Genomic DNA, 25386 nt, shown 5'->3' with positions numbered 1-25386 from the left:
CCCCCAAGTCCCTCCTCCCTACCTTTTATCTTAGCCTGCTGGACACACTTTCCTCATTCCTGAAGAAGGGCTCATGCCCAAAACGTCAATTCTCCTGCTCCTTAGATGCTGCCTGACCTGCTGCACTTTTCCAGCAACACATTTTCAGCTCTGATCTCCAGCATCTGCAGTCCTCACTTTCTCCTTGAACATCTCTATGACTCTAAATATTAGTGAACCCGTTGTATTTGTAATACAGTAGTTTCACAGTCACCATTAACTGAATTTAAATTTTGAAATTCTTTTTTGTTCATTGAAGGGCCTTTGCTGGCTTGGTGGGACTTGGAACTCATGCAGCCAGATTATTTTTCCAAACCTCTAAATTGTTAACCGACTTCAGTTGTCAATGTGCTCCCCTACCCAAATAATCACAGTAAGTCTACTTTAGATACTGTGAAATTATTATTTACGTTTTCCAGATCCACCTAGAAATTTAAAATGAGCAATTTGAAATAGGTGCATCATCATTTTTGGATCTGAAATTAAAACTTTTTATTTGTTACTTCGAATGAGTTATCAAATTACCAGTTCATTTAAAGTTTCGTTTCCAGTGACCAAGTAGAAAAGTTTCATTGTGTCGAAAGCAATGCAATAACGAGCCATTAGTCTCCCAGTTTCTATTAAATATAAAGGAAAAGCTTTAATATATTACAATATCAATAATAAATACTGTTATGATATTTTTCATTAAAACAAAATTTTATTAGAATTTTTGGAATGATATTTTCACCTGTCGGCTTGAAATTGATCTCTTCATCCATTTTTATCAAACCAATAGAAGACAAAGCATGTAAATTCTTCAAGCATAATTCTGTTTTAGAATAAAAACTGTTTTTAATTATACATGATTAATCATTTGTAATATATTACAATTTATCTATTTTATTAGTACATGAATCTTAAGTAAACACTACCAATAAATCTATCTTTGAAATAGAACCCTCAAAAATCCACAGGCTGGCATCAGAAGACCTTGGCAGAGATATTTCCATTTGGAATGCTTATTTGGAATTCAGACAAATGCCACCTGCTCAGTTCCAACCCAAGACTTGTCTTCCACTAATTTCAACAGCTCAAAAGTTTGGGTATAAGTGTGCTCACTGTTCCTGTTATGCATGTGAGAACGCTCCAAAGCAAAACACATATTGATAAAATCAAATTGTAAAGTTATTGTAATTAAAATAACTTCAATGTACAATTTCTGCCCACAATGCTGACTTGTGCTTTAAATTCACCTTTGATGTTATTAATTGTATATCAAAAATTGTGCCACACAAAGGAAAAGTCAGATATTGGACAATAATATTCGAGTGTTCTTACTATAAACTGTATCAAAATAATGTGGATAAAAAAGAGCAGTGTAAATAGCTCATTGTAAATTTGCACTTCTCGTCCATCATCAATGCTACAGCTTGTTGTGATAAAAACATAAGAACATATTAACTCGGAGCAGCAGTAGGCAATTTCGCCACTCATGCCTCCTCCGTCATTTAATATGATCATGGCTAATCCCATCTTGGCCTCAATTCCACTTTCCTGCCTGCTGTTCATTACCTTTCAACCCATTACTAATCAAAAATCTGTCCTTAAACCTCCGTCCTTAAACTTACTCAATGTCCTGGCATCCACTGTACTCTGGGGTACCAAATTACATAGATTAACCAACCTTTGAGAGAAGTAATTTCTTCTCATCTCTGTTTGACCTGTAGTTTCAGATTGCTCTATGAAAGAACATCCTCTCTACATCTACCTTGTCAATTGCCTTTCTCATTTTATATACCTTGTTTCGGTCTCCTCTCATTCTTCTGAACTTCAGACAGTATTGGTCTAAACTGCTCAATCTCTCCCATAAGACAATCCCCTCATTTCTGGAATCAATCTAGCAAACCTCTTCTGACGACTTCCAAGGGAACTACATCCAAAATTATACACAATACTGTAGGTGTGATGTTACAAATGCCTTGCACAGATGCAGCAACAATTCACTACTTTTACACCCTATTCCTTTATCAATAAATGCCAATATTCCATTTGCTTTTCTTATTACCTGTTGTGCTTGCATACTAGTTTTCAGTGATGCATGCACAAGACACCCTGTTAAGCATGAAGTTTGGACATTGAGTATAAAGGTCTAAACCAACTTCAAGTTGTCATTTAGCTTTCTTCTAGTGCCAGATCAGGTATGATTTCAGAAACAGGACACATTTACATTGTAGACAAAAAAAACTGAGTCTGTGTTTGGAGAATGAGGTCCAATAGATTCTGGGAAAAAATGTAAGATTTAAAAAGATATTTTGAATCACTGCAATACAATATATATACTATACCCAGGAAAATCCTCATTCTTGCTGTGGAGTTGGACTGAAGTGAAATTGGCTTAAAACTGTGTTATGGGCTAGACCATAACATGGACCAAAATATATTAAGAAGGTAGCCCAGACCCTAACTTCTTCTGACTTTAAAGGTAAATGTGATGTGCTATGTTTCAGATGCCATTTGATTGATCAAACTACTTTATGTTAATTTATTCAAATGCCATAGTTAACAACAAAAGAAAGGGGAACTTGGAATAATAATTGGAAAACTTAACAGAATAATAGATTATTTTACTACTAAACAGTAACCTTTCCAATGTAGTGATATCCCATAAACACACCCTTGGCAAAAAGGCAAATTCAGAAAACAGATTGTCTTATGTGCAACTCTAATTCAGGCGAAAAAAACATTAAAACACGATTCTGTGAGAGAAAGAACTTCAGTTTTCAGCTATAACAAAGAGAGACATGGCAGCTTTTTCACAATCCCAGCAGCTTCTGTTGAACGCTAAAACTACAAGTCCTAGTTCTGTGGGTCGGAGCTTGACCACACCCATGCAGGCTGCTTCTATTGTTCAAAATTTGGGAAAAAAACCCAAGGCCTCACAAGCTCTTTACTTTCTTACAGATTGCTTACCACATCTTGTTCAAACTCTCTCTTAAAAGTAACCATGACAAAATAACCTCTTAAAGCCATAGTATTGCCACAACTGATATATGTTGTTCTGTGAATAAAGTTTTCATCACACTTAGCAGCCTCAATTAATGCCAGATGATTTTGAGAATCATAATTCTGAAATGAATATTTAACTTATTTGCGCTTGATCTTCATTTTGCTGGCAGGATAGAAATGAAAAACTAATTCTTAGAAAATTCTGAGCATAATATTCATAGCATGTTAATTAGTTATTATTTAAGACTAAGGATATCCAAGTGTTGGGCACAGAGTGATTAAGTACCACAAGCACTTATAAAGATAAACTTTCCAAAGAAAACAAAAGATAAACATTCCAGGAATTACATTTTAGTTCAATGAGATTTCAGTTACTGTTTTTAGTTTTACAGTTCACGTTTGAGGGCTTTCTTTTGGTTTACTTGCCCGTTCGATTATTGTTTGCACAAGAGTTGAGATGAAATCCTCCAGTTTTATCTTTCTCTGAATCCTGATCAAGCCAGCAATCTATGACTGGTAACATACGTGAAACTGACAGTTCCAAAAGCTGCTCAGTGGTAACATTTAATTTTGTATGGCAATAGGGGAAAGGCTTATTGCAAGGTTTTCAACAGGTCATTCAGGACAGTTTTCGGTTTGCTCAACAGGAGTTCAAAGCAGCCAGTTAGAAACTGAAGATCAGTAAGTGTGAAGAAGGCAGACAGTAGACTCCAAAATTAGGAGTGTTCGGAGTGCTGATTTTCAGCAAGACATGTAGTCTGTGCAGGAAAGATTGATTCAGTCCCAAGAGTAGATGGAACTTAGTCCAGGTTTGTGGAGTTATTAAGTGGGTAGGTGCTGCAGTCAGGTCTTAGGAAATGTTCTGGAAGTTGTAGGGGCTCACAAGAAACTGTGTGCCACTAACGGGTTAGTATAGTTCAACCATTGCCAGGGTGGGATGGATCTTGAGAATGTTAGTGGCCTTTACTTGACAGTGGGCCTGATAGATGGATTCTATAGATGGGAGGTTGGCCTTTGCGATTGTCAGGGCCGAGTTCACCACTGTCTGTAACCACCTCTGATCTTGAATGGTACAATTGCCATACCAGGTAGTTATACATCTAGACAGAATGCTCTCGATGGCGCATCTCTAAAAGTTGGCAAGGGTATTTGCCGTCATGCCAAATTTTGTCAGCTGCCTGAAGAAGATGTTGTTGGGCCTTTGTAACTAGGGCGTCCACACAAGGAGTCCATGCCTCACTCAGAGTCAGCTCTCAGAGTATTGGTACGTTTGGCACTCCTCTTTTTATATGTCAGTCAGGGCTCCCTGCTTGTATCAGATTAACAGCCCCAATTAGGAAACTCGCATTCTCTAAAGTCCAGCTGGTTGACCATGGTATGATCACTACATTCCACCACCTTCTCAGTCCAACGACATAGGCTGGTCCTTTATCTTGGAGAGCCTCCTGGGGCATTTTAGCATCAAGTCAGAATCTTCTGACTTGGCATCTGATATGGGCAGTATGTAACACACAGGAGTTTGCCTCTTGTGCAAGGAACACCTTGGTAGAATTTCATACTCTTCTTCCAGTGGCAAAGGTGTTGAGGCAGCTACATCCTTGTGCCCATCTCAGATTCTGACGACTAGCATGAGAGGGGGTGCAGAGGAGGTTTACTAGGTTGATTCCGGAGTTGTGAGGTTGGCTTATGAGAACAGACTGAGTAGGCTGTGATTATATTCATTGGAATTTTGAAGAATGAGGGGGGATCTTATAGAAACATAAAATTATGAAGGGAATAGATAAGATAGATGTAGAGAGGATTTTCCACTGGCAGGTGAAACGAGGACAAGAGGGAACAGCATAAAAATTAGGGAGAGAAAATTTAGGACTGAATTGAGAAGGAAATTCTTCACCCAAAAGGCTGTGAATCTATGGAACTCCCTGCTCAGCGAAGTAGTTGACTCTACTTCAGGAAATGGTTTTAAAGCTAAGATAGATTTATTTGTACAATGAAGGAATTAAGAGTTATGGTGAGAGGGTGAGTAAGTGGAGCTGAGACCATGAAAAGATCAGTCATGATCTTACTGAATGGCGGAGCTGGCTCGAAGGACTAAATGCTCCAAGTTCTTATGTATATTTGTGACTCATCAACTCTTGATGAGGAGGGTGAACCCATGGGTTCCAGCAGCCTTTCCAAGGGGTAGGGCACATTTTGCTCCTGTATTGTTTGTGAGTTTGCAGTCTTCATGTGACCCACGTGCTTATTCAGGACTGCCGCACCTACCCGAACTTTTTACGTCACTGGTCCTGACCTCACATCTACAATGACTAAGAACTTTGAACTCATGAAAGGACATGCACAGTCAAAATGCAACTGGGTCCAAGGCTTACTCATTTATTCCCATGGATGTGAGGGAGCTGTTAGTGGTAATTTCTGTCCATGTTGGCGCTCTTGGCACTACCCACCAATACAGCTATGTCTGCATCCAGGCCTGGCCGACACACATAACTACTCCACAACATTTTGGAGACCCTTGTATGGCTCTGGTGGAATTCAGAGTCTAGATTAGAGCGGTGCTGGAAAAGCACAACCGGTCAGGCAGCATCCGAGGAGCAAGAAAATTGACATTTCAGGCAAAAGCCCTTCATTTGATACTGCCTGACCTGCTGTGCTTTCCCAGCACATCTCTAATCTAGACTCTGATCTCCAGCATCTGCAGTCCTCACTTTTGCCTGGTGGAATTCAGACAGTACTTGATGGCGACCTTTGCCCAGGACAATCACTCTTGCTCCCAGTATCAATACGTCGAGCTTTACCGTGAGCTGGTCTCTCTGGGTCCAAACAGGTTTCAATTCTCGTCGTGATGGCCCTTTCATTTCTCCATCACAACCGGTTGTTTCAGTTTTGAATGACTGGAGCTTTCTGCGTCCAAAGTCTGATATCGTTAGCTATGACTGGAAGCATGTCCAGAAAATTAAATTTGCCAAGCTGGTGTGTTTTTCTGCAGATATTTCATCACCTCGTTAGGTGACATTGTTAGTGCATCTTCAATAAAGTGTTGATGGTCTGTCCAGCCTAGTATTTCTGTGTCCCTGTTTTATGTACTTCTGGTTCTGTGTCTGAATCGTTCGGATTTGGGGTCTAGTTCAAAATGTTTTGTTATGGACCAGGCCAGGCCCCCTCAAAACGTTTCAATAAAGTAGCCCAGATGCTAACTTTGCTATTTGTTTTAACCAGATGTAAAGTGGATATTGCAGGAGTTATGCAGCTGGCCCAATCACTTCTCTTGAAACAAAATTGGTGTGGACATGTTGGGCTAAAGGGCCTGTTTCCACACTGTCGGGAATCCAATCAAATCTAATCTAAAACAGAAGTTATTTATAAGATTATCAAATGAATCACAAACAAAAGAGAACAGAATATAGAATAACAACCTATCCAAAAACCCAACAGATTATCCCAACTTAATGATGCTGTTCCAAATAATTGCAACAATTCCCATCAACACCCCTTGGCAAAAAAGGTAAAATCAAACACAGGGTCTCACAGGAGAAATGCTAGAGAGAGGAAGCATCAGGGAGGACCTGCTTCGTTGGATCTAGCAGCTTCCCAACTGACTGCTTGCCAAAACCAAGCCAAACCAGAGAAAAGCTGAGACACGAGAACTGGCCCACTCCCCTTTCATTGTACGAATGCTTTTTTAAACTTGAAAACCTTTTTCCTGAGGCAGTATCTATTAGCTGTAATCAAATTGGCCCTAAAACGCTTCAAATCTAGACCCCCTGGAGTCTCTGTGTTTACGACTCCTCTGGAAAAAAAACATTACCTTGTTAAAGGAGCAGCATTATCACACCTCCCACCTTAAAAAACATGAACCATCAATATCCAAAATAGCTCCATTTTAAAACCCCTTAATCTTAAATTGTTAATACACTACAACATCCATACACATTACATTGACAATAATCATGCAAACATGCACTACTACATTTTGTATCAGTATATTTTACCCCGCCATCAATTACCTCCATTTCTCATTCAAGTCTCAACAATGCATCAGTAATCATGTTTTCCTATCCTGCCATATGCACAATTTTCAAATTGAATAGCTGTATGAACATGCTCCATTGAAAGTCTGACATTTTTATCATTAAATTTCTCCACAAATTTCCACAAGCATATATGATTGTCTCAGACACATTACTGGTAAAATAAACACTGAAATGTTGTAAAGCCAACATCAAGTTCAAAGTCTCCTTCTCAACTGTTGGATATTTCTGCTGATGAATGTTCAATTTCCTGGAGAAATACCCAATAGATCTATTTACTCATTGTCTTCTGGTAAGAGCACAGCACCGACACCCACATCACTCGCATTGATAGTCACTTTGACTGGCTTTGTGTAATTAGGCATGGCTAATACTAGGGCAGGGGTTAACACAGCTTTCAGACTGTCAAACACCTTCTGACAGTTCACTCTCCACTGAAACTTCTTGCCTTTCTTTTGCGATTCAGTGAGTGAAGCAGACACACTATATAATTTGGTATGAATTTTCAATAAGATCCCAGGAATCATAATACTGTTTTTTTTAATGAGACACTCCCCGATTACTTTTGTTTTTGCATTCCGAGGGACCATTTATCCATGTCCAATTATATGGCCAAGGAAGATGAATTTGGCTTTGTCAAATTCACTTTTAGCCAGGTTTATCACCAAGCCTGCCTCCTGAAGTCGATCAAACAATTCTGATAAATGTTGCAAATATTCCTTCCATGTGTAACTAAGAATCACCACGTCATCAATACAAACTACACAATTTGGTAATCCGGCAATGACGTTATTGATAAGTCTCTTAAAAGTGGCTGGCGCATCTTTCATACCAAATGCCATGACTTTAAACTGATACAGTCCATTTGGAGTTACGAAAGCTGAAATTGTCCTTCACTCTTTTGGACAAAGGTACCTGCCAGTGACCTCTGAACAAGTCCAACTTAGGTACTTGTGCCATCTTTGCAACACAGTCTTCCAAATGCGGAATCAGATATGCAATGTCTTTGTAACTGTATTGATTTTGCAATAGTCCACACATAACTATTGGGTACCATCTGGTTTTGGCACCATTACTATGGTTGAGCTCCAGTCACTGTAACCTACTTCAATTCTATCATCTGGGAGCATGTGTTCAATCTCCTTTTGACCTGTGCCAACTTTAGAGGGTTATGCCATTAAGGATGTTGCTTAATCAGAACAGCATCGCCTATATCTACATCTTGCATAATTAGATTAGTACTTCCCAGCTTATTTCCACATATCTCCCCATGTGATAGTAATAACTCTTTCAGGTCATTTAAATTTTCCTTTGAAAGGTGGCTCAATAACTTATCCCAATTTTTGACAACTTCCTCATTGTCAAATTTAATTTGAGGAATGTCCAAATCAAAATCCTCTAAACTTGATTCTTCTCTCTGTGTTGCAACCAATAACACAGTCTACTTGGCCGTCCTTCCCTGTCAAAATATCTTTTGAGTATATTCACAGGACACACTCTGCGAGATTTCTTTCTGTCTGCAGTCTTTATCAAATAGTTCACCTCAATTTCCTTTCGACTTGATAAGGTCCACTAAACCTTGCTTTCAAAGGTTCACCAATCATTGGAAGTAACACTAACATTTTATAGCAAAACTAACATTTGATAGCAAAATTGTAAGTTTTTGATTTCTTGTCGGTTTCCTGTTTCATTGTATGCCGTGATACTTTTAAATGCCGTCTAGCCAACTCCCCTGCTCTATTTAATTGTTCCCTAAAATTTGACACATAGTCCAAATATGCAATTAGCAGTCCTCTCACTTCTTGCTCAAAAACTAATTCAAATGGACTGAATTTGGTTGATTCATTTGGTGCATCTCTGATCGCAAAAAGTACAAACAGAATTCCCTTAACCCAATCATCTGGATAGTCTTAACCATAAATCCTCAACCTGGTCTTTAATGTCTGGTGCCACTTTTTGAGCATTCCCTCTGACTCTGGATAGTACGCAGTAGATTTGAATTGTGTTTTTCTTTAGATGTCCATAACTTCCTTGAATAATTTCAATTTAAATGTGACCCTTCATCTGATTGTATCTCTGTGGGTAGTCTGTATCGAGTGAAAAATTTGAGTAATTCTTTTACAATCCTAGTAGCTGTTATGCTGCGTAATGGAACGGCCTCTGGAAATCTAGAGGACACATCCATTATTGTTAAAAAATACTGATTCCCACTTTTTGTTTTGGGTAGGGGTCCTATGCAATCAATTAAGACTCTTGTAAAAGGTTCCTCAACTGCGGGAATAGGTATTAAAGGTGCGAGTTTTATTGCAGTCTGTGGTTTTCCATAGGTCTGGCAAAATTCAACTACATCCTTGTGACACTTGCACACACACGTGTAAGTCTATGGGGTGAATTTGCATTTGAGAATACATTCTATTTTGCTAAAAAGCTCACAACCTGCAGGCAGTCAATGCAGGCGGTCAATCCATATAACATTTTAAACATTTCTACTTTGGAAATAGAACCAGTCTGACTCAAGATTGGGATGTAGACAGACTCTAACCTCACACCTTTAATACACTGTCACCTTTTTAAAAAGAAAACCTTAAGTTACTTCCAGAATGTGATGTAAAAGAAGTCCCGGGATTTACATATTAATGAACCGAAATCTGCAGTCCGTTCTAAAAGATGAAATACTTAACAGCAATCTCAGTTGGTTCAATATATCATTTCAGCTGTATCATTTTGCTGTAAATTCTATGTCTTATGATCCTGCTTGACAGCTACCAGATGAAAGAGCATCGCTCCAAAAGATAGTGCATCCATATAAACCTGTTGGACCTGGTGTTCTGTGATTTTTAACTTTGTCCAACAGTCCAACACTGGCATCTCCACATCCTGAATATATTTAAACAGTTTCTGACCAGGCCTTTGGCTACCATGGGTTTGATCATCCTCACTAAGTTTATCTTCAGCCTTCATTTCCATCCTTTTAAGCCGACTTTCCTGTTTAAGTGCTAATTTCTGAAGTTCAAACTCCCTCTCTTTCTTCCTTTTCTCTCAACTGTCTCTTTTGTCTCTCTTTTTCTTTTTGTTTGCTACATCAATTTGTTCTTTTCCCCTTTCCTCTGCTCTTAATCATAATTCAAACCATTTCATTTCTGTTGCCCTTTCCTTAACTTTTGCCTCAAGTTGTTTCATTTTCAATTGAACTTTAGCCATCTCTAAAGATTCTGATGGCATTTCTCACAAATTTAAATGTTGAGCTATTGCTGTAATTATCTCTCCTTCTCTTATGGAAGGAGGCAGCCACAAACCCCAGCTTGTCTGCTAATTCCAGCAGCTTTGCCTTATTCACCGTTGGTAAAACTCCCAAAGTTACTACTTCCCTCCCCCGAAAACTCTTGGTGACTGAAAGAGCCATTGCTATCCCAAGCATTGTTTAAACCTACCAAAATTAACACCCAGAACAAAAGACACTAACACCTGCCACTCACAGCCTTTGAGTCCAACAACCCTAATCCCAATTTGGAACTATAGAACAAATCCTGGACAAGCCCCCAATCTGTTATGGACCAGGCCAGACCCCTCAAATGTTTTAAGAAAGTAGCTAGGATGCTAACTTTGCTAGTTGTTTTAATCAGGTATAAAGTAAATATTCCAGGAGTGGTGCAGCTGGCCCAACCGCTTAGTTTTAAACAAAACAAAATTTATTTGCAAGATTACTGAATGAAACACAAACAAGAGAGGACCAAATATAGAATAACTTAACTTATCCAAAAACCCAACAGATTATCCCAACTTAATGATGCTGTTCCAAACACGTGCAACAATCCCCATAAACACCCCTTGGAAAAAAAGGTAAAATCAAACAATCAAACATAGAGTTTTACAGAAGAGATGTCAAAAAGAGGGAAAATCAGCATGGATTTGCTTCTTTGGGTCCAGCAGCTTCACAACTGACTGTTTGCTAAAACCAAACCAAACCAGAGTAAAGCTGAGCTAGGAAAACTGGCCACTTCCTTTTCATTGTACAATTGGTTATTTTTCTAAAACTTGAAAGTCTTTTTCTTGAGGCAGTATGTGTCAGCTATAATCAAACTGGCCCTAAAACCCTTCAAACTTAGACCTCCTGGAGTCTCTGTGTTTATGATCCCTCTTAAAAAAAGGACAACTTAACCTTGTTAAAGGAGCATCATCAACACTGTTTTTTGATTCAGTTACAGTTGGAGTACCGGGCTTCAAGGAATTTTCTTAAGTGTCCCTATTTTGTCTGTGATGGAATGGTTACATTGTCCCATTTGAATTTGTATTCTTTGTTATCTATGTGGTTAGAAATGAGGGAGTACCGGTTACATCTGGCAGTGGCAAGCTGGTGTTCATGCACTCGCACAGTAAGGGTATCTTGTAGATAACGTTTGTCCTGTTGGATGTGGGTGTTGGGTCTTTAACCTTTGTGAGATGCTGGTGAAAGGTGTTCACTGGTTTGTGGGGTCACTAAGATTCCGAGGGGTCTGAGTAGTTGGGTAATCATTTCTAATATGTCTTTGATGTACAGCATGGTGACTATCGTGTCTGGTTGTGTGGTGTTTTCTCCTTTAGGTTTGTTACCTAAGTATCGGATGATAGTCCTCTTGGGGTACCCATTTCATTTAAATCCCTTGAATAGGTGTTTCTGTTCTGCATTCTGGAATTCTGGGTTGCTGCGGTGTGTTCTTGCCCATCTCAATAATGTTTTAATGCAGCTTCACTTGTGGGTGCTGGGGTGGTTGCTCTTGTAGTTCAGTTTCATCAGAATCCCCTGCAGGAGATCCAAGGTGGCGGCAACCCAGCAAGTCTGAGTTGTAGTGCTCTGTCCAAGACTCAGGCAAAGTGGGCTGCCCGCCTCCACCACACCTGCCAAACCATTCAAGTACAGTTACTCAATACAGTTAGTCATTTTGCATCAAACTTGAGTAGTTTGGTGCTTTGTTAAAATGACTAAGGGAAAGAATGCCCGCAGCTTGCAGCAGGCAGGAACCCCTCCCCCATCCTCCCCAGCTGCAGCAGAGGTGTCCGCAGCCGCCCCGGGGGACTTACCTACGGTGGCGAGCCTTGTTGCTGTAATTACCAAGCTGGAAGAGAAGTTCGACGTCTTCACAGAGGAGTCCAGTAGCAGGTGGGAATCGCTCTCGGTCGTGCTGCAAAAGCACTACCGAGATATTGAAAAAAATCGAACATCGAGTTGGAGGGGTGTAGCTAAAGGCCTGCGACCTCTGAGGCTGCTGCAGAATCGACCATGGGTCGGGTCCAGACTCTCGCCTTAGAAGATCACATCGATGACCTCGAGAATCGGGGTTGTCGAAAAAATACTCGTTTGCTAGGCCTTCCCGAACGGGAAGAGGAAGGCCAGCTTGCAGAGCTTTTGGAGCAGTGGCTCCCTCAGATGTTGAAGCTGGAGGCTGGATCAGGCCAGGTGCAGGTAGAATGGGCCCACCGGGTTGCAATACGCAGGCCCGGGTCGGACCAGCGTTCCCGCCCGGTCCTGTTCCGGCTTCAGTGTTACAGAGAGAAGCAAATGGTCCTGGAAGCCTCCAGAACCCTCAGGAAAGATCCCCAGGCCATGACATATAAGGGATCTGGGATTATGCTGTTTCAGGATTTTTCCCCAGCTTTGGTCTGCAAGAGGAGGGCATTTGATGAAATGAAGAAGCGTCTAAGGGACTTAAACATTCAGTAATTCTTGCATTACCCAGTGACACTGCATTTTAACCATGAAGGATCTGTCTATAACTTCGGATCGCCTGAGAAGGCCAAGGAATTTTGGACTCTCTTAAATAGATTGTAAGAATTAATCCGAGTGGTTAATGATGCTGTTCTGTCCCCCCTCCCCCGGTTTACCCTTCTTTTTTTTCCCTTATTTCCTTTACTGTTTAATATCATCTCTGGAGGGTAGGGAGGGGGGCTTATTTGTTCTCCACTATGCAATTTCCTTTTTTTATATAGGCCAGGCGGTTTCGTTGATTCAGGTGAGGGGGGGTGTTTGCTTTGTCCTACCTTATTTCTTTCTTTTAGAATAGGGTTTTTTCCTATTTTTTATTTTTGTGTTATTACACTTACTTATTATCTGTTCAGGCTGTAACTTTATAATTTATACATGGTAGTATCGTTACTAAATGTATCTAGTTGTTGGTATGGGTGGGGGGCTAGGGTACTCACGGTTAACTTTAGCTTTATAGTACACTTGAATTTTTCTATTTTATTATGGGGTGCCTGGGTCGAGGGTGGGGCACTGTTTGGGAGAGGATACGATGGGTTTTCAGATAGGAAGTGATGACCCCTGGAAGGAAGGGGGAAAATCTCCTTTTAAATATGTTTTTTTTTAATTTAGATAGTTTTTTACTATATTGCGTGAGTGTATTAAAGAATCTCTATTTTTATGAATTTTCTATGGTCTATGCCTGGGGTGTTTTGGATGGGGTTCTTCCTCCCAGGGGGTCTTGGACATGCCTGGACGATTATGGTTAGTCATTCGATTAAATGATGCACCTGGAATGTCAAGGGGAGTAATTCGCCAAACAAAAGGAAGAAAATACGATCAAACCTCAAAAAAGAAAGGGTTGATATAGCTCTCTTACAGGAGACACATTTACAGGATAAAGAACACTTGAAATTGTAACAGGGTGATTTGATCAGGCCTCCTTTTCATCCTTCAGTTCAAAAAGTAGGGGATTAGTTATTCTCATTCGGAAGAATCTCCCTTTCAAAATCTTAAGTCAGATAAAAGATGAATCTGAACAGTATATACTGATTAAAGCCTTTATAAATGGAGAGGAATATGGAATCTTGAATCTTTATTGTCCCCCGGCACATCATTTCAAATTTATAATGGAAGCATTCTCCAAACTGATGGCTCTCGGGGCTCGTTACACAATTATAGGAGGAGATTTTAATTGCATTATGGGCCCGGAGACAGACAGGATACGCAAGAATACTGCAGGTACATCCCCCAGATCCAGGCAATTGGCGGATTTGAATAAAGACCTCGGATTAGTAGATGTACGGAGGTCCCTCCACCTGCAAGGCAGAGCTTTCCCTTTTTATTCTAATCCACATAAGTGTCACACTAGAATTGATATGTTTTTTGCCCTCTCGACCTTTTCGAATTCCATATTATCCGCAAAATAGGTAATATAATAATTTCTGATCATGCTGCAGTGTATATGGAAGTCAAGACTAGGAACAATGAGACGGCCCCCTGACATTGGCATATGGACTCTTTCTTAATGAAGGATAGTAAATTCGTAAAATATTTCTCTCAAGAATTCAAAACTTTTTTGGAAATTAATTCAGGTACGGCTAGTAACCCGTCGATGATGTGGGAGACCATTAACGCTTATGCGTGGGGTCTGATCATTTCATTCTCGGCGACACAGAAAAAACAAAAGGGAGAACAACAACATCTACTCGAGGCTCGCTTAAAGGCAGCTGAGACAGCGTACGTTAATAGGCCCTCTGTTGCTAAATTACAAATGATTATGGCCCTTAGGACAGCCATGAATACCACGCTTACCCAAATGGCAAAGAGGGAAATATTATTTGCAAAGCAAAGATTATATGAATATGGCGATAAGCCTGGTAGATACCTAACGTTTCTCGCAATGAAAAAAAAGGCCCCTCAAGCTATCATGTCGATCAGGGAAAGTGCTGGTACTCTTACTCATGATCATAAAAGGATCAACACAATCTTCAGAAAGTTTTACTTTGATTTGTATAAATCGCAGGATTGTGAAGATAGAGCTGGGAAGATGCAGTCCTTTTTTAAAAGCCTGGCCTTTTCGGACTTAACCCTGGAGCAGGTGTCGGTCCTGAATGCTCCCCTAACAACCCAGGAAGTACTTGACACAATCAGGCAGCTTCAGAGTGGTAAAACACCTGGTCCAGATGGATTTCAGGTTGAATTATACAAAGAGTTTACAGGAGTATTAGCTGGTCCACTTATGGACATGTACAACTACTCATATAGTCAGGGCTGCCTCCTGCCTTTGTTGAGAGAAGTGAATATTTCTCTCATTCTCAAAAAAGGAAAGGACCAGAGGATTGCGCATCATACAGACCAATATCTTTGCTAAATGTAGATTTTTAAATTCTTTCTAAAACATGAGCATTGAGACTGGAGAGGGTATTGCCATATATCATAAAAGAGGACCAGGCGGGGTTTATCAAGGGCCGTAGATCATGTAATCATATTAGAAAGGTTTTGAATGTGATTCAAGTCTGTCATCAGGAAAGAATACCGGGAATAGTAGTCTCGTTGGATGCAGAGAAGGCATTTGACAGAGTTGAATGGTCATACCTGTTCTATACACTGGAAAGGTTTGGCGTTGGAGAAGTATTTGCTAAATGGGTCTCAACATTGTATAATGACCCCAAAGCAGCCGTGATCACCAATGGTTTAGACTCAGATAGCTTCAGTGTAGGTAGGGGCTGCCGTCAGGGATGTCCTCTCTCAACGTTACTATTCATGCTAATAATTGAGCCACTAGTTCTAATATAACGGCCCCGAGGGTTGGCATGGATAAACATAAAATTACCCTTTATATAGATGATGTTCTCCTTTTTCTTAGTAATCCTTTGATGTCCGTGCCTCGCCTGATCCAAGTTATTAATTTATTTAGTGCATTCTCAGGTTACAAAATTAATTCCTCAAAATCGGAGGCCATGCCGATGGGTGGCCTCGCTAGTATGTCCCACTTATTGGACGGATCTCATTTTCCCTTTCGGTGGTCTCCAGAGGGTTTTTTATATTTAGGTATTTTTATCACCCCAGTATTCGGTCAGCTGTACAAGGTCAATTTTGTGCATCTACTGGAAAGGATAAGGCAGGACCTTCAACGATGGGGGGATCTTCCAATTTCTTGGCGAGGTAGAATAGCTCTAATTAAAATGAATGTCTTGCCCTGGCTCTTATACCCTATGAGAATGCTCCCAGTGATGCTGCTGAGGCCAGCACTTTACAAATTATATGGTTGGCTTGGTTCTTTCATCTGGAATCATAGACGGCCCCTCATTAAGTTAAAGAAGCTACAGCTTCCACAAGCAAGGGGAGCGCTAGATTTTCCAGACTTTAGGAAGTATCAGAGCTGAAAATGTGTTGCTGGAAAAGCACAGCAGGTCAGGCAGCATCCAAGGAACAGGAGAATCGATGTTTCGGGCATAAGCCCTTCTTCAGGCTTATGCTCGAAACGTTGATTCTCCTGTTCCTTGGATGCTGCCTGACTTGCTGCGCTTTTCCAGCAACACATTTTCAGCTCTGATCTCCAGCATCTGCAGCCCTCACTTTCTCCTTTAGGAAGTATCAACTGAGTTCTCTACTAAGCTACATAGCCAATTGGATCTCGTCTGACCTGCAATCAATCTGGCTGGACATCGAGGCTTCTCAAGCAAAGTGTCCTTTTATTAATCTCTTATTTTTAGATAATATGAAAGTCATTATGGACTTGTAAAAACCCTATAGTATTAAACACAATTAAAGCCTGGAAGATAATGCGGCAAAACAAGGGTAATTCACATAAAACCTCCCCTTATACTCCTATAGTGGGGGCATGGGGTTTTCAACCGGGGCTCACAGATGCCACATTTAAATCCTGGAGGTCCAGGGGTATCTCCTGTTTAGGGGATCTGTTTGATGAGGGGGTCATGATATCTTGAACAGCTGCACCAGAAATTTGGACTACCTAATGGAGATCTCTTTCGATACTTCCAAATCCGAGATTACATACAGAAGAAGACTACTACGTTATTAGATAGCCTTTATAAATCAGATAGGGAACGAAGAGTATTGTGGCCAGTGGGTTTACCCTCGGTCAGCACTCTCTATCATTTATTACATAATGAAGTTTCGGAATGCATGGAACGTTTGCTTAGAACATGGGATCAGGAATTGGGGTTGGAAATATCCACAGAAATGTGGGACAACATCTGGGAAAATGCCAGAAAAATCTCCATCTGTAATAGACCCAAGCCATTCAGTTAAAGATACTCCATAGGACTCATATAGCACCGGAACGATTGGCAAAATTTAGGGCAGGAGCATCTCCAATGTGTCCCAAATGTAAAATAGAGGTGGGCACTCTCACACACTGCTTATGGACATGCCATAAGATCCACAAATACTGGGTCAGAGTAGCAAATGCTTTGACAGAAATCTTGGGAGCAGAAATTAAGAGTAGATCCAGTATCTCTTCTCCTGGGTTTTTCGAGCATGCCATCCCTGGATGTGCATGGGAGGAAATTATTTTCCATTCTCTCCTTTTGTGCAAGGAAAAATATCTTAGTAAACTGGATAGCTGAGGGCCCTCCAGGACTTTCAAATTGGTGTAGGTTGGTTATGGAATGTATTCCTCTTGACTTCCTTACAAATATGGTGCACTAAAAAACTGAATTATTCTATAAAATATGGCAGTCCTTTCTGAATTATACAGATACAGATATTTCAGCCATTTTGTCAAGGGCTTTCATCTAGTTGCGGTAACGGTTCTGGCTGGTCCGGGGGCCCTTGGGGGAGGAATCCCGTGTAAATATGGGTTTTATTATGACTTGATGTTAATTTGTTCCGAGCATGTACTTTCCTATTTAATTACTATGTTATCCTTTTTTCTCTTTTGAGTAATGTAAGATATTTTATTATACGCTCTGGTTGATTATAGGTTAGATCAGTAGTTAGTTGAGTTTTGTTTTCTCCTTTTTTTAATCTCTTCTTTTTGTCTGTTTTGCTTATTATATATTTAATATTTAATTATATATTAATGTTTGTATTTGTGTGTATTATTTTGTAAGTTTGTAAAAACATGTTAAATTTTCAATAAAATATCTATTAAAAAGAAATCCCCTGCAACTCATATGCTCCACTTGCCGATCTTCCATTGATAAAGCCAGTCGTGACACCTGTTTGAAATCCAGTTGAGCTTCAGCTAATTGGCGTTTTTGCACAGTTACATCATTAATCCCACATATCAAACAGCGTTTAAGCATCTCATTAATGGTTAAACCGAAGTCACCGGCTTCTGCCAGTTGTCTTAAGTACGTCAAAAATCCCGATATGGATTCCCCTGGTTCTTGAACTGCCAAGGAAAAACTATAGGTTCTCAGAATTAGAGGAGGCTTGGGGTCACAATATTCTGTACTATGTCTACCAATTCTTGAAAGGTTTTAGTATCTGGTGCCTCAGGGAAACATTGCAGCTCCACAGGCTGTCAAAAAATTACTCATTGGTTTTTGACTGCCATAACGTCATTTGCCCAGAAAAGACAATGCATTCTTTCCACATACTGGTTACAGTCCTTGACAGCAGGGTTGAATGAGTCAAGCTTTCCAAACAAAGGCATGATATAAGATATGCTCACCGCAACTCAAAGTTGATTGCTGTGAGTGAGTTTCTGCAGGAATGTGCTTTACTCATTGCCACTAATATAACTCCACAGAAGCCAGTATCCTGCCACCAAGTAACCATTTATTTATACATGATCAGTCCTTGACCGTAGCACTGCTTCATCCAGAGTCAGCTCTCAGAATGTTGGTATCTCTGACATTGCCCTTTTCATCTGTCAGCCAGGGCTCCTTGATTGTACCAGACTAACAGCCCCAATCAGGGAACTCATATTCTGTGAGGTCCAGCTGGATGACCTCATTATAATCACTACACCATGCTTGCCACATATTAACTCTGGATATTAAGAATAAGTTGTACTTGTATTGCGGATTATATCACCGTTCCAACTTATACAATAAAATATTGCTATTTGTCCAAAAATGTGGAATCTTGTGGGTTTACCCTTCCATTAAATCTGCTGCATCTCACCTTTTGTCAACATCTAAAAATAAGTTATAGGTTGCCAAGCTGACCATAACATAAACTTGGCAATCTGGTCCAGGATCATATCAGAATATAAAGAGCGACTTCAGGGACACTATGTCTTGATTAATCAGGACTAAGGCAGATTTAATGTTGCAGTTTACAATAGGTCGAGTATTAAATAAAAGATTGTGTTTGGTTCAGGAATTCTCAGAGGACTTTGGAGTTTTCCAATATATATTTCTGGTGCACACAATGCTTGCTGAAAACCAAACCAATGTTTTTTCTTGATGGAAAAAACAAATGTTGGTGTGTACTTAAGCCTCCTGCTCGGTGCCAGGAAATGACACAGTCAGCTATTGTGATATATAAGAAAGGACTTGCATTTATATACTTGCCTTCATGACCTCAGGATGTCCCAAAGCATTTCACAGCCATTGAAATAACTTCAAATTATAGTCATTATTAGAGGGGAGGAAGCACAGTTTCCTCACTACTGCACTGAAGTGTCAACCAGGTTAGAGATTCAAATTTCTGGAATGGGACTTGAATCCATAACCTGACTTAGTGATGATTGCTTCTATTGAGCCAAGCCTGTTATCAACAAACCATATCAAAATCACTTTCAATCATTTTAGAAAAAACCTCACTTGCATAAAAATGGGCTAACTTTCATTTCTATCAAATAATTAAGTGAGCACACCCTATTGCATTAAATAATAGAATTGCCGAAAACACCAGGATACATTTCTTGATTGGTTAAGGAACTACAGGTCTATGGATAGAACTCTGACTGAAATGCAAAGCAAAATTGGACAGATGTAACTGGCAGCTGATCCAATATCATCAGGTGTGTATTCTTAAGTTGGAAGTGATGTTTGTTTCACACACCTAAAATTGATAAACAGCTTTTTATTATACTTTTCAATAGGAAAGAAAGGATTAAATGTAATCTGTACCTTGTAACTTGGCTTCAAATCCAGCTCTACCTTGTCCAGTAGAAAAACCTCAGAAAAACATATAATTGTTATTTTTGAAATCATTACATTCTTTGTTCATATCTATTCCATAAGAATAAGGATCATAGTCATAAGCAATAGCAGTAGGATGTTCAGTTTGTATTAAAATTAATAACTATTAGACTATATGTAAAATCTACTGGGATTAATATTGGTCAGTTAACTGAAGCCAGGCATCACTGATCCTTAGAGTCACCAGACAGGGAAAACATCCTATCTATCTTAACAAAAATAATTTAACACCTTCTGTAAATGTGCATCCTTAACTGTGAATATGGTTATATTAATCTCCCCAACTCCACTGTATAAAAAAAACCACCACTAGATCAGAGTGCAAAAAAAAGTCGTATTTAATGAGTCAACAAATAAGAGGTAGAATTTATATATTTGTGAAGTTTTGTGCTCATCACAGTCAGAGTCATTTGTACAGCAATATGGAATACTTTTGCTTATTTTGTACCTCCTATCAAAAGTCCTCGATCCAGTATACCAGCATGATGAGAAGATTCCTGCTGACAGTCATAAAATAGACCAATTGAAACTTTGAAATTAGATCTCCTCTCTACCAGATTGAAATCTTCCATTTCTCACAAAATGCATTTTTATTAACTTACTAAAATGCTATATTAGAGGAATATATGAGAAGTAGGCCACTCATTTCAACAAGGAGAAAGTGAGGTCTGCAGATGCTGGAGATCAGAGCTGAAAAATGTGATGCTGGAAAAGCGCAGCAGGTCAGGCAGCATCCAAGGAGCAGGAGAATCGGATTCTCCTGCTCCTTGGATGCTGCCTGACCTGCTGCGTTTTTCCAGCAACACATTTTTCAACTCATTTCAACAAGGCAACATTGCCATTCCAAATCATAGTTGATCATCTCCCCAGTGCCATTTTCCTGCTCCAGATCCCTTAAAATCATTAGACTCCAGAAAACTAATCTAAAGATTCACCATCCTCTGAGTGAACAAATTCCTCCGCATGTCAATCTTAAATCTTATCCTGAGATTAAGTGTAGTGTTCCAGAGTCACCAGACAGGGAAAACATCCTATCTACATCCATTGTCATGCACAGTAAGAACATTGTAACTTTCAATTAGAGCACCTCTTAGTCTTTGAAACTTTAAAGAATAAAATCTTGTCCTCAGTGTCTCTTCATAAGGCAACCTCACTATCCCAGAGGTGAATGTCTGATGAACGCTCTCTGCAGCAAGACATCATAATTCTAAACTTTATCACCTTGAAATGAATGCTAACATACTGCTTGCCTTCTCACTTGCCTACTAAATCTGCATGCTAGCTTTTAGTAACTCATGAACAAGGATACTCAATTTTCTTTCAACATTTCCCAACCTCTCACCATTTAAGAAGTACACTGGGACGAATCTTGTCGGGGTCTGAAGAATGTGGGAAATAGTAAGGTGTGTGGCAGAATTGGATGAGAAGTGTGGGAAGGCCCAAAGATAAGCCACAACTCATTTCACCTTTTATTTCTCTCATAAGCAACATGGTGAATTTCTCACTAGGCAGTGACAATTCCTATTATGGGAATTATTGCCTATTATATCTCATGTTAATGAGAGAACTAGCCACAATAATGTTCAGCTTTCTGTCTTGCCAAACTCACCAAATAAGTAAGATGTTGAGAAAACTCAACTTGAAAACCAATTTGGATACCTGGTGGATTAAACTCACAGCTTGCTCTAAAAATCCTCCAGATCGCAAACATCCAAACTGCAGCATAGGACACAATTCATAGGCACCAGTTTCTGTACACCTCTTCCATGGATAATCACATCTGGCATCTCCCAAATCCGCAAACTATCATGGCACCTCTGATACTTTGGCAGTATGCTATGGAAGCACAGATTTACATTGCTGGGAGGCAGTGGCAACTAGCATTGAAGCACAGTCGGCAGCACGGTGGCACAGTGGTTAGCACTGCTGCCTCACAGCGCCAGAGACCCGGGTTCAATTCCCGCCTCAGACAACTGACTGTGTGGAGTTTGCACGTTCTCCCCGTGTCAGCGTGGGTTTCCTCCGGGTGCTCCGGTTTCCTCCCACAGTCCAAAGATGTACAGGTCAGGTGAATTGGCCATGCTAAATTGCCCGTAGTGTTAGGTAAGGGGTACATGTAGGGGTATGGGTGGGTTGCGCTTCGGCGGGGCAGTGTGGACTTGTTGGGCCGAAGGGCCTGTTTCCACACTGTGAGTAATCTAATCTAATTTCTCCACTGCAACAGACACACTTTGGTGCACGGACGGACACCCACAGGCTTACAGACTGGACCAGGCTGTATCTCAAAGCTACTCACTTGTTCTCTAAGCACTCACTCACACACTTATTGGCTAACTGCATGCTAGTACTAACCATGCTTTGCCTCCATGCCAATTAGCACAGTTACACCAGCTGCTCAGCAGTCTTCAGTCAAAGGAGCACATACTTTGCTTTATGGCAGTGCGCAACACCAATCTTGCAACTGCATCTAATGATGTTGGACATGGTCCTCTATGTCAGCTGCTAACCTGTCCATGGAGGCAGACAACCGTCACTTTAAACATTTTTAAGGCAGAGTTAAATAGATTCTTGATTACCAAGGGAATGAAATATTATTGAGGATATATTCGACTATAAAGTTGAGGTTATACTCAGATCAGCTGTGATCTGACTGAATGGCATAGCAGGCTCAAAGGTCCAAGTAGCTTACTCTATCTTCTTAGAACATTGAACATAGAACAGTACAGCACAGAACAGGCCCTTCAGCCCACGATGTTGTACCGACCATTGATCCTCATGTATGCACCCTCAAAAGTCTCTTAAATGTCCTCAATGACCTTGCTTCCACAACTGCTGATAGTTTCCTCTTCCCCAATTAAATATCCTCCCATTTTGCCTAATCCTCTCCTTCTCCATAGCTATGTCGAATGTGAGGCAGTTGTGGTCACTATCACCAAAATGCTCTCCCACCACATTATACTTGCATGACTTGCTGTACTGATGTAGCTTCTGGGCAATGAGAGTCATTGCTTACCTTTCTGTTGTTTCTTTGTCTTCCTGTGTATGTCAATTAAGTTTCTAATTACCAATGGCTGGAGGTTCTCAGCTGTCTGGGGCTGAGCAGGTGCCTGGTCTCAAGCAGAGACGAGCAGTACCTGGATTCTCCAGCTCCTCAGATGCTGCCTGACCAGCTGTGCTTTCCAGCACCACATTTTCTGAGCCTGGTCACCAGCAGTCCTCCAAGTAAGAGGGTCAGTGGCCTGCACTCTAGGCCAATCCTTGGTTAATTATGGAGCTGTCACAGTGAGGACGTCACAAGATTGTGCTCAGATACTCTCTAAGCTAAATGCACTAACAAGGTGTTAATATCTAAATTGATTCACACTGTTGCCTCCTGCACTCCCTCTGTTGCTTTTGAGGCCTCGGAACTCCCTTCCCCAGAGGTGTCTTCTGTCAGAGCAGCCCATTTCTCTACAGGGTCATGGACATCCCACTGGTAACTGCAGGACACAAGAGAGGTGTCACAGCCATTGGTTAGAAGTGTTGTGCAATGAACAACACCGACAGAAGGGTAACCTTATAGAGGTTTATAAAATCATGAGGGGGATAAATAAGGTGAACATCAAAAGCCTTTTGCCTCGGGCAGGGAAGTTCAAAACTAGGGGGCACATTTTTAGGGGAGAGAAGAAAGATTTAAAAGGGACCTGAGGGGCAACTTTTACACACAGAGGGAGGTTTGTATGTGAAATGAACTGCCTAAGGCAGTGGTAGATGCAGGTAGTTACTACATTTAAGAGAGATTTGGAGAGATATAGACAAAATGCCGACAATTGGGACTAGTTTAGTTTGGGAAACTTGGTTGGCATAGACTAATTGGACCAAAGGGTCTGTTCCCATGCTGTATGACTCTATGACAATGACATTTTCAGGGAAATGAAGAGCTGCACATACTCAATTGCTGGGAATGTCTCTGCATCTCTGCAGGAGTCGTCCCACTCTTCTCTTGCAATTCTATCCAAATGTCGGGCACCTCAACCCATATGGACTTGTACTGCCCTATTATGGATTGTCTTTTTCTGTAATGAGAGAAAGGCAATGATTCAGTGATGTGGGTGACACAGCTATTAGTGCTGGTGCATATGGCAGAAAGGTGGTGAGACGTTCCTAGTAAGTGAGGAGGCAGCACACAGGGCATGTTTGGCTACTGGTGTAGGACATTGGAGTGGATAAGATCACGTGAAGGAAGATGTTACAGGCAACAGTAGGAAGGCAGTGTCGTAGCAGAGATAGATGATTGTGAGATGATAAACAGAAATATGGCATTCACCTTGGCCTAACAGAGAAGTTCTCTGACTTTTTAATAGCTATTCTTCTGCACTGTGGAGATGGCACTGACTCAAGTGGCAACCTCAGTTCAAATTGCCAGGATCTGGTTATGCAGCATTCTCTGCAGGTCCTCTAGGAAAATGGCTCCTCTCTTTTGCACCACCCTGTCCACTAGGACTTCCGGGTCTCTGTTGGAGAATCATGGCACTGTCTTCCCCTTTTCAGCCTTGTTCTGATGAATCCATCAACAAGCAGGACAGCTTTGGAATGCCAGCAGATGTCCTGATGCACAGCAGCCTTTTAAATATGGCACAGGCGCAAGGGATGCCAGTCTTACAGTGGATATCTACTGAGATATGAGTTATTCTGGGAATGGTGCATGGTAAAGAATGGGGCTGGAAACAGAAGTGAGTGATAGCATGGGATATGGCAGGTAATTAATGCAAAAAATCATTTGTTAAATATGGTGAATTTACTCGACCTTGTGGTAAAAAAAGCTCTAAAAACTAAATACAAGTTGGACTTAGCCAAAAATTGAAGATTAATTCCCATATCTATTGGACATAATTCTTCAGGGTAGGATTTACATGCATTTGGAAAAGCATGCCCCAGTTAGGGACAGTCAGCATGGATTTGCGTGGGGTAGACCATGTTTTACTAACTCAATTGAATTTTTTGAGGAGGCGACAAAGGTGATTCATGACAGTAAAGCAGTGGATGTTGTTTACATGAATTTTAATAATGCTTTTGACAAGGTCCCTAATGGTAGGTTCATCCAGAAGATTAAGATGCATGGTGACTTGGCTGTGTGGATTAGAATTGCCTTGCCAACAGAAGGCAGAGAGTAGTGGTGGAAGTGTGTTTTTATTTGGCTGGAGGTCCATGTCCAGTGGTGTTCTGCAGGGACCTCTACTATTTGTTGAATATATAAATGACTTGGATGAAAATATAGATGGGTTGATTAGTACATTTGTAGATGATACAAAGATTGGTGTAGGTATGAATAATGTAGAAGGATGTCAAAGGATGGAGCAGAATATAGATCACTTGCAGATATGGGTGGAGAAATGGCAATTGGAGTCTAATCTGAGTAAGTAGCTCAGTTACCAGGACAGCTGGTTTATGATGCAGAATGTTGACAACAGTGTGAGCTCAATTCCTGCACTGGCTAAAGTTACCA

The 25386-nt window shown here is 40.5% G+C and overlaps 1 protein-coding gene across 1 annotated transcript in view; it reads right to left on the bottom strand.

The window, feature by feature from the left end:
- hfm1 (helicase for meiosis 1) overlaps positions 1-25386 on the bottom strand; it is a 201026-nt gene that overhangs the window by 91333 nt on the left and 84307 nt on the right. Inside the window, exons 19-21 of the mRNA XM_043698772.1 lie at positions 19830-19877; positions 770-850; positions 565-656 (exon numbers count right to left, since the gene is read on the bottom strand). Of these exons, the coding sequence (XP_043554707.1) occupies positions 565-656; positions 770-850; positions 19830-19877 (221 nt within the window). The remainder of the gene's footprint in view (positions 1-564; positions 657-769; positions 851-19829; positions 19878-25386) is intronic.

The sequence above is a fragment of the Chiloscyllium plagiosum genome, chromosome 11 (assembly GCF_004010195.1).
Source record: "Chiloscyllium plagiosum isolate BGI_BamShark_2017 chromosome 11, ASM401019v2, whole genome shotgun sequence".
In the NCBI taxonomy this organism is placed as follows: Eukaryota; Metazoa; Chordata; class Chondrichthyes; order Orectolobiformes; family Hemiscylliidae; genus Chiloscyllium; species Chiloscyllium plagiosum.
This window is presented reverse-complemented; position numbering and strand designations above follow the sequence as displayed.